Genomic DNA, 15639 nt, shown 5'->3' with positions numbered 1-15639 from the left:
TAGAGCATGCCCAAGGGTTGGCCCACCAGTGGGGCAAGGAAACTGTGATATGCATCCACCCATTCCCCTCTATCAGTGGTTCAGGGCTGCTTCTAGGAGCACTAACTACCCAGAACTTCTGGCTTTCCCCAAGAATGGTCCAACCATGCCCCTGCAACCAGAGAAAGCCCTCCAGTAGGATTGCAGTGCATTGTAGGGGAAACATCAGAATGAGGACTGTGGGCAGGGACTTATAGCATCTGCTAAAGAAGGGAAGCATGTGGATATCTGGAGAGCACCAGCTGTCTCTATATAAAGACCCAAGCTCCAGAGGATTCTAGTTGTAGCCAATCCGAAACCAACAAAGCATGTGAAAGAAACTGAACAACCAGCTTCATCCAACCCATTCCTGGAAAGATACTCCTAAAACCAAGGCTATTATTGCTGGGAGATCTGCTCATCCAATCGGCCCTGAGATCCAAAGATGCTCCTTGAAGGGTGCCCTGGACTAGTTTGTGGGTGTGGAGATGGCTGTTAGGAAAAATGCTCCACAAGTTTGGGGGGATTCCAAGCCTGTTCACAAGTAGTATGTGGTCTCTGGGGGTGACCGGTAAGCATTTGCTTACAAACCATTTATCACAAGTTCCAAAGAGACGGAGCAGAGGAAGGGCACACGTATCCCTGGAGGGCCTGGGAGGTGCTGCCATGAAGGTGATGCCTACGAAGACGCCAAGAGACAAGTGGAAATTTGTCAGGCGTGAGGACAGGCAGGATGGAAGCCACTTCCAGCAGCTTGGTCCCGTTGGTGTGTTAGGTTCACACAAAGAGGAAATACCAAGCTACCTTTTAAATTAATTAATGCTGAAAACCTTCATTAACACAAGATTTCACTCTAACCACCAGAGATTTGTTTCTGTGACATTTTTACTTGTGTGTTTGGGTGGCCTCGTGTTTTCTGCCCTCTGCTTCAACAAAGTGCAATTTCCATACTTCTTTTTTTTCCAGGCTTCCATTTAACTGGCAGCACGCCTGCTCTCTCCTCGGAGAATTTTGAGCTTCTCTGTCCAAAAACACAGAGTGGAAAGCGAATCGTTGGTGCTCTTAAAAACTGAAGGCAGAGCTTCCCTGGTGGCGCAGTGGTTAGGAGTCCGCCTGCTGATGTAGCGGACACAGGTTCGTGCCCCGGTCCGGGAAGATCCCACATGCCGCGGAGCGGCTGGGCCCGTGAGCCATGGCCGCTGAGCCTGCGCATCTGGAGCCTGTGCTCCGCAAGGGAGAGGCCACAACAGTGAGAGGCCCATGTACCGCAAAAAAAACCCCACACACGCACACACAAAAACAAACAAAAAAATACTGAAGGCAGATCACTAAGCTCACATGATATGGGATGACAGCTTCAATCTCAAAACCATCCCCAATTTTTCAAATGTTTTTCACTGTCCTCAAACATACAGAAGACAAAACAAGTGTGTGATTAATTAGGCAAAGTGTTACCGAGCCCTCTCCCATGGGTCAGAAGCAGCACTCACAAGAGACAGGCTAACTCAGAGCATCCGAATGAACCCTAACTAAATGTCCTGGAGAGGAAAGAACAGATACCCCAAGATGCAACAGCTCCTCGGAAACTGGTTCAGGAGGGCTCAAGTCAGTTAGCAAAGGTGGGATGGTGGATGTGGCTGAACAAAGCTCTGCCCTAGGGGCTTCCCTGGTGGTGCAGTGGTTGAGAGTCCGCCTGCTGATGCAGGGGACACGGGTTCGTGCCCCCGGTCTGCGAAGATCCCACATGCCGCAGAGCGGCTGGGCCCGTGAGCCATGGCCGCTGGGCCTGCGCGTCCGGAGCCTGTGCTCTGCAACGGGAGAGGCCACAGCAGTGAGAGGCCCGCGTACCGCAAAAAAAAAAAAAAAAAAAAAGCTCTGCCCTAAAGCTCATCTGTTCTTCCCGTGGATGCGTGTGGTGCTCCCTCTCCTCCCCCTGGGCAGCGGCACCATCAACCCTGTCCCCTGCCCACCCCCCCAACCAAGAGTCAGCTGGGACTCCCATTCCCTTCCTTCACTGCCCACATCCAGTCAATCTCCACTCCAAGTCCTGGAGATTCCATTTACTTTTTTTTTTTTTTTTTTTTGGGCCACGCCACATGGCTCATGGGGTCTTAGTTCCCCTACCAGGGATTGAACCTGGGCCCTCAGCAGTGGAAGTGCCAAGTACTAACCACTGGGCCGCCAGGGAACTCCCTCTACTTCCTAAATGTCTCTCAAATCTGACACCTCCTCTCCATTCTCTTAACTACTTGCTGCTTGAATGCCCCTCCTCCACCATGACATCGGACCCGAACCATCTGTCTCTGGCTCTTCTTCCTACCCCTCACCTACCCACACTCCTGGACAAAGTGAGGTCTCTAAACCATAAAGTGGGTCATCTTTCCCCTGCCTCAACTAAACACTCCAGTGGGTTTCCACCTGTTTCTCAAATTCTGCGGGATCCTCAGACATATTCTGGGGGTTCACAAGTTCTCCAAAATTATTTTTTGTTTAACTTTGTGCTTTCACTTTAACGAGCATCTTTTTAATAGAATATCAATAGAAACATATTCTAGAACATCCAAATGAGCATGTTATGACCAAGTACTGCCACATAATTCCACTGTGTGTATTCCTGCATTTATGGTATAGTTGGCAATAAGAAATATGATGATTATTATTATTTTAATTGTCACAGGCCAATGAGAAAACAAGTCAGACTTAATAGAGACAAAGGAAACTGATGAGAAAATTAAGCCATCATATAACCCATGTGGTACGGCCCACAGCCTCCCATAAGAATGGAACAACTGTTTTTAGACCCAGAAACAATGATTTGGTTTTAGCAAGAGTGACTTCATCCATCACATTAAATTCATGGAGTTAATCTGAATTTACTCGATTTGTAGCTGTGTTGATATTTTATTCATATATTTGTTTTGGTTTTATGGTCATATGAGAGCTCTAAATATAAAATGCTTAGATATATTTGAATTGCACTATAATAAAAATAATTTAAGCCACCACTAGATGCTATAAGATTTCTTTTTCCTTTAAATAAATTCACATATTACTCCCATTTGAGAAACTCGGGCTTTCAGAATGAGGTTTAAGCTACAAAACAAGGCATACGTGGGAGAGACAGTGACATTCTCTGAACTTTCATCCACACACCCCTCATTGTTTCCCAGCCCCCTCACCATTGGTTCTGGCCAACGGGCTGTGGCATAAGCAACGATGCATCAGCTCTAGGCTGAAACACAGAAGAGCCAGAGAGTAACTCTCCCACGATCTCTTCCTACGCTGGTGACCACATAGGCCAACTTTTCCAAATGGTGTGGCTGCAAGATGGGAAAGCTCTGTCAGCTTGGCCCTCCACTGACCTAGGAAGGACACACAGTGGAAGTGAGAAGTAACTATTGTTGTGTGAAGCTACTAGATGATGAAGCTGATTTGTTACTGCAGCAGAGCTTAGCCTATCCTGACTAATACATCTTCAGGAACAGCAGTCTACCTCACTGACCAAGCCCTTCCCATCATACTCCAGGCTCCAAACAACGTTTAGTTCAATGACTTGAACACATCAAGTTGTTTCATGGCACCACCTTACCTTTGCACATGCTGTTCCTTAATCCTAGAATGTCATTCCCCACACTCTCTGCCCTCTTCCCTATCCTGTCATTGTGATTCATCCTTTGAAACCTGGTTCAGATATAATTACCACCAGGACATTTCCCTCCCTTTTCCAACCCTCTTCCCCCCTTCACCATTACCCATCAACTCTACAGAATGCTTATCTTGCCATGTGATAATTACACGTTTACATGCCTGTCCCTACCCCACCTCCAAACACACTGTGGCAGGGTCAGTGGCTTATTCATCTCCACACTATCAAGACCAGCATGCAGCAGAAGTAGGCAGGATTTGGCCATTTGGCCAGGAAGAGCTTCCTCCAGGGGGCTGGTCCTAAGGCACTGGAAGGAAGTTAAGTTAGATCCATCACGCCCCTGGAGGAAACACCTGACTCAACAGCAACAAGACCAGTGAGTCTCAGCTGTCTCTGCCCCAGTCCCAGGCCAGACACGCCAAGGAATCCTGAACCCTCCCCATCATCTCCCCAAACACATTGCTCTTCAGCCCCCAGGGAGGACTCAGACTTTACCTGGGGCGGCGGGGTCGGGGGACGAGGGGAGCAGCCTAGGGCCTTGTACTCAAAGTGTGGTCCACACTTAAGAACTGAGGAGCTAGTGAGAAAAGCAGAATCTCAGGCTCCATCCCGACTCCTGGGTCAGAATCCACATTTTAGCAAGATCCCCAAATGATTCATATGCCCAATAACATTTGAGAAGCACTGGCCCAAGGCACCCAAACAGAATCTCTCCAACCTGAAAGGTAACTTTAATAACAATACTTCTATACACTGATGTATGCAATTATATCTCAATAAAACTGGAAGAAGAAAAAAACTCATGAAAAAAAATAACAGTACTTTCTCTTCGTAATAATATCTGCAAAGTGCTTTACATCAGCGGTCCCCAGCCTTTATGGCACCAGGGACCAGTTTCATGGAAGACAAGACGGGGGGGGGCGGGTAGGGGGGGATGGTTCAGGCGGCAATGCGAGCGATGGGGAGTAATGGGGAGCAGCAGATGAAGCTTTGCTTGCCCGGCCCACTACTCACCTCCTGCTGTGCGGCCCAGTTCCTAACAGGCCACGGACCAGCCTTTTCAAAGAACTCCCCCACATACGAATCTTCAAAAGAGGCTCTGTGTTACCACCAGATGGTTTAGGCATTAACAGGAGGCTACCAAAGGAAAAAGTGGGAAACTCTGGGTACCAGATACGATAGCCCCCTAGATGCAAGGAAAGGAAACATCATCAGGCAAGAGCCTCTGACTAACAAAGCCTGTCCAAGCCCCTCACAAGCCCCGGTACTGGTCTGCAGCTTGGGGGCTGGGGACCCCTGCTTTGTATTACTCAATCCTCAGAACAATTTGCTCATGTCCATTTTACCAATGAGGAAACTGAGACTCAACGTGTCTGGGTACCTTGCCCACCATCATACAGCTTTGAAGAGTCAGAGTCAGAATTTGAAGGCAGTTCTGCTGGACTCAAGAGTTGTAACCCCCATCACCACCCACTACACGGCACCCTGCCATTCACAAGCACTTAGCCTTCCAGACCAGCTCTGGAGACCTCCGTGCCCCTTCACACAGCCGCTGGACAGTATCTCCCTCTATTCCATCACTTACTTCCAACACCACCATGCCTCCACATACACCACTGTCCCTGGGACACTTTCAGTTCTCCCTGGGCAAGGATTTTATGGGCTTGCTAAATGATTGTTTGATGAGTCAATGAAAATATTTCCCCTTCATCATCAGACAGCCCTCTGAGGATGGCTGGATAATTATTATTAAGTAAAGAAAGGTGAAGACACCGAGGTTCCCAGAGAAGTTGAATGACTTGCACCAGATCACCAGGAAGCCTCAGACCTCTGGGGATAGGATGGAACTGAACTCCCTGACTCCCAGTACAGCCCCTTCCACTCTCCCTGTATTTCCCTCTTCTGACCTACATTACCAGGCAGTTACAAACATCCTTGTCGGGCTTCCCTGGTGGCGCAGTTGTTGGGAGTCCGCCTGACGATGCAGGGGGCGCGGGTTTGTGCCCCGGTCCAGGAGGATCCCGCGTGCCGCGGAGCGGCTGGGCCCGTGAGCCGTGGCCACTGAGCCTGCGCGTTCGGGGCCTGTGTTCCGCGGCGGGAGAGGCCACGGCAGTGAGAGGCTTGCGTACCGCAAAAAATAAACAAAAAACAAAAAACAAAATCCTTGTCAAAGAACTCCCCCATATATGCATCTTCAAAAGGGGCTCTGTGTTACCACCAGATGGGCCAAATTTAGACATTAACAGGAGGCCACCAAAAGAAAAGGTGGGAAACTCTGGGTACCAGATACAATAGCCCCCTGGATGCAAGGAAAGGAAACATCATCAGGCAAGAGCCTCTGACTAACGAAGCCCGTCCAAGCCCCTCACAATGACCCCATGTCAAGGCAGAGGCCCCCTGGAAGGCCAGGCTGGTGGAGACACACCCACCCTCCCTGGAGTCTGTGGTATTGTGGTTCCACTGATCAAGACAGCCCTTTCTTTCCCTTTATTGTCTTTAGAAAGAAGCTAAGACATTTAATCAGCTCCACATGTAACCAGAGAAAAGCAACACACCTGCCTGAAATATTCAAATATTTAGGAAAACACAGGAGGGAAATTTCCCTTGAACTGGTTAAAAGGGGGATGAGAGAAGCCAAGAGTGAGATCTTGGGACAATGAAGCAACTCTCCATTTTGTTTTGCTTTTCTGAGCATTACACCCAAGCACCATGCCACCCGTTGGGCACTGCCGAAGGCACCCAGATGAGAAGTTAATGGTCTGGGCACAGGGCTCCATCTGCTAGGAGGCACCTTGTGAAAATTCACACCAAGGCACTCTGCAGGCTAGCGCAGGCTACCCAGTGCTGATGATACAGCCCTACTCTAGAAATGTTTGATTGGGTTCCCTAGAATCAGATCCTGAGATAGGAATCCCTAGGAAAGTGTTTTATTGGGAAGTATTCCTAGGAAGAAACTGGTAGGGGAGTGAAGACGTGAGTCCAGAAAGAGAAGCAAACCCAGCAATGACCCCTGGAGATCAATGTGACACCACTCCACAGTGGATTTCTACAGACAGAGTACGTCACACCTGGCTGTGTCCCAATCAAGGGCAAGGGAGCGGGACTATATACACTCCAGCACCCATCAGGCATTGGTTAGGGGCTGCCCCCAGGGGAGATGGCAACTCCCAGGCCCGCCTTGCTCTCAGCTCCTTCAGACCAAGCAGACTCCAGCAGCCCCAACAAAGACGGTCATCCTCCAACAAAGGGGAGGGGCTGGCGGCTGGGAGTGAAAGCGCCCAGGGTACCAGTGTGCACAAAGGGCTCTGAGGGGACACTGTGTCACACTGAAGTACCTGTGACAGTCCAGGGTCCAGTACTCCTTTCTCCAAGTTTTGCCCAAAGCCTGACCATGATAACGCTGACTCCATCTCAGCTATTCTGCGGCCTCACGGGGTTCTCACATTTCTTTGAGCTCACCATAAATGTACCTGGCTCAAAGACCTTTCAGACCTTCATGGAATGAGTTACAGAGCATCTTTCAGATATCGTTTTCTGCCTCTCTGTTCTTTTTCCAGGGAAGCATTTTCTGGCACCACCCAAAGCAATCCAAATATTAAACTGAAATGCTTTTATGAAGTTGGGCTGCCAGGCAAACCCAACATCCTTTTCCTTTTTTTCTTTCTTCCTGGGGCCCCTGTTTCTTGCTACCTTGCCCCTTAAGGATAAGCACAATGCTTGGCTACTACTCTAGACGCCCCATTCATTGTGATTGTGATTGTCAGCTCAACACTAGCCAACAGATCACCTCTGTAAGCAGTGACGTGGACTAACTTCACAGCTCCTAACACAACCATAAAGGCCCAGGACCACCTAATGGCAAGACAATCAGGAAGGAAGGACCCAGCTTCAAGTTGGCAGCTGTGATCTTGGACAACACAGCAAGTAAATGAAAGGAGATGGAATCCACAGGGAAGGGGGTAAGACAGAGGGAGAACTAATGTTGGAAATGAATAACAGCGGAGTTCTCTCCACAACTTCTCTTCAACCCCCACTCCCAGCAGGCGGATACCCCGAAAAGGTGTCTCCAGACGCCTCTGCCCAGCCCTGCACAGTCTTCTTCCCACCTCACAACACCTCGCCCCCAGAGCCAGACACCCAAGGCAGTATAAATGCGGTCCTATAATTGAAATTATTGATGGGATATTTCACGAACTCATTTTCTTTTTTCTGTTTATGCCCAGACGCTCTGCCTCTAGCCTTTTCCCCTATAGTCTTTAGTTCTTCTGTGTGTTTCTTTATCTAGTTCTAAGGAGAATTTCCTTTCCTTTAGCTGGGTCACAAGAGCTGTGGAAACCTGGGTTTAAATCCCAGCTTGGTCGCTATTAAGCCATGTGACCTTGCGAACCTCTGTTTTCTCATCTGACAAATGGGGATAAATCCACCTTCCTTACAGGTCTGTGGAGAAGATGGATGAAATGAGGTCAACTCTAGGTAAAGCACCTGACATGTCGACATGCTCAATAAAGCCCGGCTCCCTCGCGGGCGCCTTCCCTCTCCGACAGCCCCACCGCACCTCCCAGGATGCCCCCGCGTTTCCCAGGCCAGCCCCTCTGGACAGCGAGGGACAGGAACCCAGATGGGGACAGCGTTAACCCCGACCCCGAGCAGGCGAGTTTCAGCTGGTGTGGCCACACACACACACAGACACACACACACACACACACACGCACAGCGCTTGCTCCGGGTACCCCCGCGGGACCGGTACTGAGGCCCCACAGCGCACGGAGCGGGGTCTCGAGTCGGGGAGACACAAGGGCTTCCCCTACCCCGGCGGCGGCCCCGACCTGGTGGGCGCCAGAGCGCATGGTACTTACCCGGGGCGGGCTGAGCAGGGCAGCTGGGGGCGGGTCGTGCGGGGGGCGGCGGCGGGCGCGGGGCGGGCGAGGCGGCGGGCATGGCTCGGAGGCCCGGGAGCTAGGCGCAGGGCTTGGAGGCGCGGGGCCGCGGTTCGACGGCGGGGCGAGCGCGGCGCGAGCGGCGAGGAACCCGCTCCGCCCTCTCTCCTCGTTCCCTCCCGCCGCCCGCCCCGCGCCGCGCAGCGCCGGGCAACAGCCACGGGGAACGTCTCTGGGGGCGCCGGCTTAGCAACAGCGCGCCGCCCAGCCTTTCTCCCAGCACCCGCACCCGCCCCGCCCTGCTCCGCGCGCCGAGCCGGGCGGGGCCCGCTTTGAACTTGCTCACGCCCCCCCAGTCTTCTCCAGGGAGCGCCCGAGGTGGCCCTCGGGGACCCTTCCGCAGCCCGCCTCTGTCAGATCGCAGGGCGTGCCCTAGAGCCAGGCGCGGTCGGGCTTTGAAACTGAGCCTCGCCCACGTTCTCTGTGGGTGGCGGACCAAAGGCGTCCCCAGGACCCGGGAAGTCCTCGCCCCTCCTGGTCGTTCAGAGACCAGGCTTCCCTCACTGATCCCTTCCTCCTACCCCGTCCCCGCTACGCTCACACATTGACCCTGCAGCCGTCCTATATCCTGCTTGCCCCACAGATTCAGAGAACTGCTCACATGCCGTCCACACCCGTGACCTCAAAGATACAGCCTGCAAACCTCCCTCCAGCCTCACATCTTCCTGGTACCATCTAAAAGCTGCTCAGTGCCCCTTGCGTTGTTCTACCCCTTCCAAGCCCACCACACGTCTAATCCTCCCATTTGCAGATAGATCCCCCATGTCTGCAGTCACAATCCCATCTCCTCAAAGACTAGCTCCCAGGCCTCTCCTGGGAGAGATGATTAATGCAGGGAAGACCATGCCCATGTAGGGGAGCAGAATTTGCCACCCCAAACGATGTCTCTTTGGTATATTATTTTAAGCTAGTTATTTTCTGAGAAACAGCAGACGTGGGAAAAACTCCGAAAACCAAGTAGGAGTTACCCCTGTGTAAGAAACATTTACATTTGTAAAGGAAATCTCCATTTATTAGGTGTCTCCTTCACCGTACCTGGAAGAGGAGAAGGACCAAATCTCTCAAAATTCTTTTTTTTTTCTTTCATTTCTAAGTCTTTCCTGCGTATTGTCACCTCATTTCTGAGTTTTTCTTTTTTTATTATTATATGAAACATATATTGTTATTTCTCAACATTTTTAAAAGGCCCTGATATAGAGCAAGTATTATTTTCCAAAATTATTTGAGCAAACAGTTATATTAATATATCATGAAGAAATGGTTCTATAGAAGGAATAAATGAGAGTTCATGTGCAAGAACTAAAGAAAGGTATTTAAAGACATTTTTCCCCCCCTTTGGTCCACTCTGTGAGGCTTGTGGGATCTTAGTTGAACCCCAGACCTCGATAGTGAAAGCACGGAGTCCTAACCACTGGACCATCAGGGAATTCCCTAGAAATTCTAATCAATGGAGAAAGCGATGACAAATCTGCATCACAACTTTCCCCTTGTTTACTGTGCTTTTCATGGTAACCTCTACACCCTCAAGATCCTCTTTTGTCTTTAGGTGAGGATGGTGTTTAAGGTGAGGGCTTCAGCCATTTAGAAAGTTACTCAAGTTTTTCTGGGGCTGTCTCATGTATACATGTTATTAAACTTAGCTTCATTTTTCTCCTGTTAGTCTGTCTCATGTCAATTCTGAGACCAGCCAGAAGATCCTAGAAGGTAGAGGAAAATTTGTTTCTCCCCAACACCCACATCTCCACATGGCCACTGACATGATTACAGCAATGGTCTTGATGTTGCCTTGATCCATCAGGTCACAGAGTGGGCTTGTCTGATGTTGGTGTTCTGTGAAATTGTTCACGTTCCGCAGAACACTAAGACTGAGGCCAGATCTGCTCCTGTATGACAGGGTCTGTCTTTCTCTTCCTCACACATAACAAGAAGTCTAGGAGAAGGCTATTCCGCGCTGGTTCAGCATCTCAGGGGTAACCTTAGGTATAAATCTCTTTCCAGGATTCCACATGGCCCCCTTCAACATATTGCCTTTTCCCCTCAGACTCAAGACTGTTGCCTCAGGGTCACAAAATGGCTGCAACAACCTCTGGAAGCCATTGTGTGCAAAGGAACTTCTGCTTCCAGCTGGTTTGATGGCCAGACAACCCAAAGTGATCATCAAGGACCATTTTCAGCAATCCAGTTCACCAACAGTGAACAAAATGACAAAGGACCTGCCTCCCAGTCGCTCCCCTCTAGTCAGGGGAGGCAGGTAATGAAATAGCAAGTATGGTGCTAAATGGTGTGGAGAAAACAAAGGAAGGAGAAGGGAATAGGGAGTGGGGACTGTTGTTATTTTAAGTTGGGCAGACAGGAAAAGCCTCACTGACAAGATGACATTTGAGCAAAAGCCTGAAGGAAGAAACTATTTGGAAATTTCTCTTGGAGGTAAGTGCCCCTCAGCTACTTAAATATTTCCTTTTTAGAAGCCATTGCAGCTACTCTTCCTGGCCCTATGATTTAGGAGCAAACAAAAGTTTTAAAAACTGAGTTTTAGGGTAAGGTTTAACTCTCATGGAGGAGAATTCAGATGACTTGTATTTTCTTTCTTGAAAAGCAGCAGTTCAGCAATGTTTAATTACTGGCTAGATAATCATTTATATGTTCATTATATACACATTAAACATACAAGGAACAACTTAGCTCAAGTTATCAGATTACCTCCCAGCAGTGAGGGATAAACGTGATACATCTTTTTTTTTTTTTTTTTTTTTTTTGGCCACAACGTGCCGTGCAGCACGTGGACTCTTAGTTCCCTGACCAGGGATCGAACCCATGCCCCCTGCAGTGGAAGTGTGGAGTCTTAACCACTGGACTGCCAGGGAAGTCCCTAAACATGATACATCTTCTCCAACACTGGAAGAAAATGCTAGTTACCTACTCCTATTCTCCCTTTCTGACCTAGTAACAGACCCCAATTTTAAGCTGACCACACTGCAACCTAGAATAAAGAATAGATTTTCTAGCCTCCCTTTGTTACCGAACCAAACTAGGGTCTGCTCACCCACCACGCAGCAAAGACAATCTACTGACACCAGATTGTGATGAAGGAAAGTACAGTGTTTATTGCAGAACACCACACAAGGAGAATGGGCAGCTCATGATCAAAAGACCTGAACACCTCCATGGATTTTAGGGAAGGGTTTTCAAAGGCAACATTTGGGATGAGGGTTGCAGCGCGTGGACTTCCTTCTGATTAGTTGGTGGTAAGGTAACAGGGTGATGTTTCAGGAATCTTAATCATCAACCTTCTGGTTCCAACTCGTCTGGGGTCTACTTGCTTGAGGTCAGCATGTAGTCACCATCCTCCATCTGGGTAGTTGGTCTCAGTTTCTGCAGAACAATTTAAAGATATGTGTCGGTTCCTTGTGCTCGGTGGCCATGGCGGCAGCAGCAACAGACATTAGCGGCCCAGCTGCTAGGATCAGTTCCCCTGGGTTTCACCATCCCAGACTTCCTTCAGGGCGCCCCAGGCAGCAAACCAAGATGGAGTATGAGTGGAAACCTGACGAGCAAGGGCTTCAGCAGATCCTGCAGCTGCTGGAGTCCCAGTCCCCCGACACCACCATCCAGAAAACCATTCTAGAAACTGGAACAACTCAATCAATATCCAGACTTTAACAACTACCTGATTTTTGTTCTTACAAAATTAAAATCTGAAGATGAACCCACAAGATCATCGAGTGGTCTCATATTGAAGAATAACGTGAAAGCACACTTTCAGTATTTCCCAAATGGTGTAACAGACTTTATTAAGAGTGAATGTTTAAACAATATTGGTGACTCCTCTCCTCTGATTAGAGCTACTGTAGGCATTTTGATTACAACTATAGCCTCCAAGGGAAAACTGCAGAATTGGCCTGACCGCCTACCAAAACTCTGTAGCCTGTTGGATTATGAAGATTACAACACTTGTGAGGGAGCATTTGGTGCCCTTCAGAAGATTTGTGAAGATTCTGCTGAGATTTTAGATAGTGATGTTTTAGATCTTCCTCTCAACATCATGATTCCTAAATTTTTACAGTTCTTCAAGCACAGTAGTCCAAAAATAAGGCCTCATGTTGTTGCATGTGTCAATCAGTTTATCATCAGTGGAACTCAAGCTGTGATGTTGCACTTTGATTCCTTTATTGAGAATCTCTTTGCATTGGCTGGTGATGAAGAACCAGAGGTACAGAAAAATGTGTGCCAGGCACTTGTGATGTTGCTTGAAGTTCGAATGGATCGCCTGCCTCCTCACATGCATAATATAGTTGAGTACATGCTACAGAGGCCCCAAGATCAAGGTGAAAATGTGGCTTTAGAAGCCTGCGAATTTTGGCTTACTTTGGCTGAGCAACCAATATGCAAAGATGTACTCATAAGCCATCTTCCTAAGTTGATTCCTGTGTTAGTGAAGGGCATGAAGTACTCAGATATAGATATTATCCTACTTGAGGGTGATGTTGAAGAAGATGAAACAATTCCTGATAGTGAACAGGATACAAGGCCACGTTTTCATCGATCAAGGACAGTGGCTCAGCAGCATGACAAAGATGGAATTGAAGAGGAAGGTGATGATGACGATGAAATTGATGATGATGATACGATTTCTGACTGGAATCTAAGAAAATGTTCTGTGGTTGCCCTAGATGTTCTTGCAAATGTGTATCGTGATGAGCTTTTGCCACATATTTTGCCCCTTTTGAAAGAATTACTTTTTCATCATGAATGGGTTGTTAAAGAATCAGGCATCTTGGTTTTAGGAGCATTTGCTGAAGGTTGCATGCTGGGCATGATTCCCTACCAACCTGAGCTCATTCCTCACCTTATTCAGTGCCTCTCTGATAAAAAGTCTCTTGTGCGTTTCATAACGTGCTGGACTCTTAGCCGCTATGCACACGGGGTAGTCAGCCAGCCCTCAGACACATACCTGAAGCCATTAATGACAGAACTGCTAAAACGTATCCTGGATAGTAACAAGAGAGTACAAGAAGCTGCCTGCAGTGCCTTTGCTACTCTGGAAGAGGAGGCTTGTACAGAACTTGTTCCTCACCTTGCTTATATACTTGATACCTTGGTCTTTGCATTTAGTAAATACCAGCATAAAAACCTGCTCATTCTTTATGATGCCACAGGAACGTTAGCAGATTCAGTAGGACATCACTTAAACAAACCTGAATATATTCAGATGCTAATGCCTCCACTGATCCAGAAATGGAACATGTTAAAGGATGAAGATAAAGATCTCTTCCTTTTACTTGAGTGCCTATCTTCAGTTGCCACAGCCCTGCAGTCTGGCTTCCTTCCATACTGTGAACCTGTGTATCAGCGTTGTGTAAACCTAGTACAGAAGACTCTTGCACAAGCAATGCTGAGCAGTGCTCAACGAGATCAGTATGAGGCTCCAGATAAAGATTTTATGATAGTGGCTCTTGATTTACTCAGTGGCCTGGCTGAAGGACTTGGAGGCAACATTGAACAGCTAGTAGCCCGAAGTAACATTCTAACACTAATGTATCAGTGCATGCAGGATAAAATGCCAGAGGTTAGACAGAATTCCTTCGCCCTGTTAGGTGACCTGACAAAAACTTGCTTCCAGCATGTTAAGCCTTGTATAGCTGATTTCATGACAATATTGGGAACCTACCTAAATCCAGAGTTCATTTCAGTCTGCAATAATGCCACATGGGCAACTGGAGAAATCTCCATTCAAATGGGCATAGAGATGCAGCCTTATATTCCTATGGTGTTGCACCAGTTTTGCACCAGACCCAACACACCAAAGACGTTGTTAGAGAATACAGCAATAACAATTGGTCGTCTTGGTTACGTTTGTCCTCAAGAGGTGGCTCCCATGCTACAGCAGTTTATTAAGACCCTGGTGCGCCTCTCTGAGAAACATAAGGAACAATGAGGAAAAGGATTCAGCATTTTGTGGGATTTGTACCATGATCAGTGTGAATCCCAGTGGAGTAATCCAAGATTTTATATTTTTTTGTGATGCTCTTGCATCATGGATTAATCCAAAAGATGATCTGCGAGACATGTTCTGTAAGATCCTTCATGGATTTAAAAATCAAGTTGGGGATGAAAATTGGAGGCATTTCTCTGACCAGTTTCCACTTCCCTTAAAAGAGCGTCTTGCAGCTTTTTATGGTGTTTAATCTCATACACTTATGCTACAGTCCCATAATTAGGGGTCCTTCAGTCTTGGAGACTATGAGGGAGCCTCTGCACCCAGGGAAGATGTTACCCTTTACAGGGAGGAAGGGTAAACCAGTAAGGAATACAGTACAGTCCCAGCCCTAGTGGGAGGGGCTGGAGGGAGGTGTTGTCGTCACTGTATTAAGTCGCTGTTTTAACATCTGGAGCCTTTGTGGGTGGAAATCTGTCTCCAATTACAACGCTGCACTAGATGTGAAGAGGCAAAAAAAAAAAAGAAAAAGTTATTCAATCTACTCACAATACATTCTGGAATATTGTGGGGAATTGTACCAAAACAAGAACCATATAAATGATGCATAGGGATGAGAAAGAGGAAAAATTCTATAGCACAATAAAGGAAGCCTAAGAATGGGGATTAGAAAACAGTAAAGTTTTTTTTTTTTAATTTAAAGGTTTTTATAAAATTTCCCACATGATGGGGACTTGTTCTTGCATACTGATGAAGAACTACACAAATGAAAGCTAATAAGAGTTAAAATCAGCTTGCCTACCCATAGTAGAAGCAGGTTCTTGGAAGTTACAATTTAAGGTACCCCAAAACGTTGGAAATAAAACAAAACAAATTTAAACAATGAAGCACCCTGTGAAATGCCAAATGAGTCACTCCTTTTACCTCTGTGGGATGGGCAGGGAGGGAGGAATAAATGGGGTTGGACATATCAAACTAAAGATTGACATCTTGACTTTGCATTAAGACGTTAATGTAGTGGATATAATTTGATGGTTGTACTTCATTAGATTTAATTTCTCGGCCAAGAGGTCATTTTTTTTTTCATTGTTTCACTGTGCCTT

General features: G+C 47.7%; 1 protein-coding gene and 1 pseudogene across 1 annotated transcript in view; one reads left to right on the top strand and one right to left on the bottom strand.

Moving 5' to 3' along the window:
• DCLK3 (doublecortin like kinase 3) overlaps positions 1-8602 on the bottom strand; it is a 47031-nt gene extending 38429 nt beyond the window's left edge. Inside the window, exons 1-4 of the mRNA XM_069541074.1 lie at positions 8521-8602; positions 4679-4850; positions 4160-4241; positions 3198-3250 (exon numbers count right to left, since the gene is read on the bottom strand). Coding sequence (XP_069397175.1) covers positions 3198-3250; positions 4160-4241; positions 4679-4850; positions 8521-8602 — 389 coding nt within the window. The remainder of the gene's footprint in view (positions 1-3197; positions 3251-4159; positions 4242-4678; positions 4851-8520) is intronic.
• A 1885-nt stretch (positions 8603-10487) lies between these two features.
• Positions 10488-14786, top strand: LOC132431624 (transportin-1 pseudogene; annotated as a pseudogene).
• The last annotated feature ends 853 nt before the right edge of the window (positions 14787-15639 follow it).

This window comes from Delphinus delphis, chromosome 10, assembly GCF_949987515.2.
Source record: "Delphinus delphis chromosome 10, mDelDel1.2, whole genome shotgun sequence".
Lineage (NCBI taxonomy): Eukaryota > Metazoa > Chordata > Mammalia > Artiodactyla > Delphinidae > Delphinus > Delphinus delphis.
The sequence above is the reverse complement of the archived record's forward strand: the minus strand, read 5'-3'. Positions and strand labels throughout refer to the sequence as shown.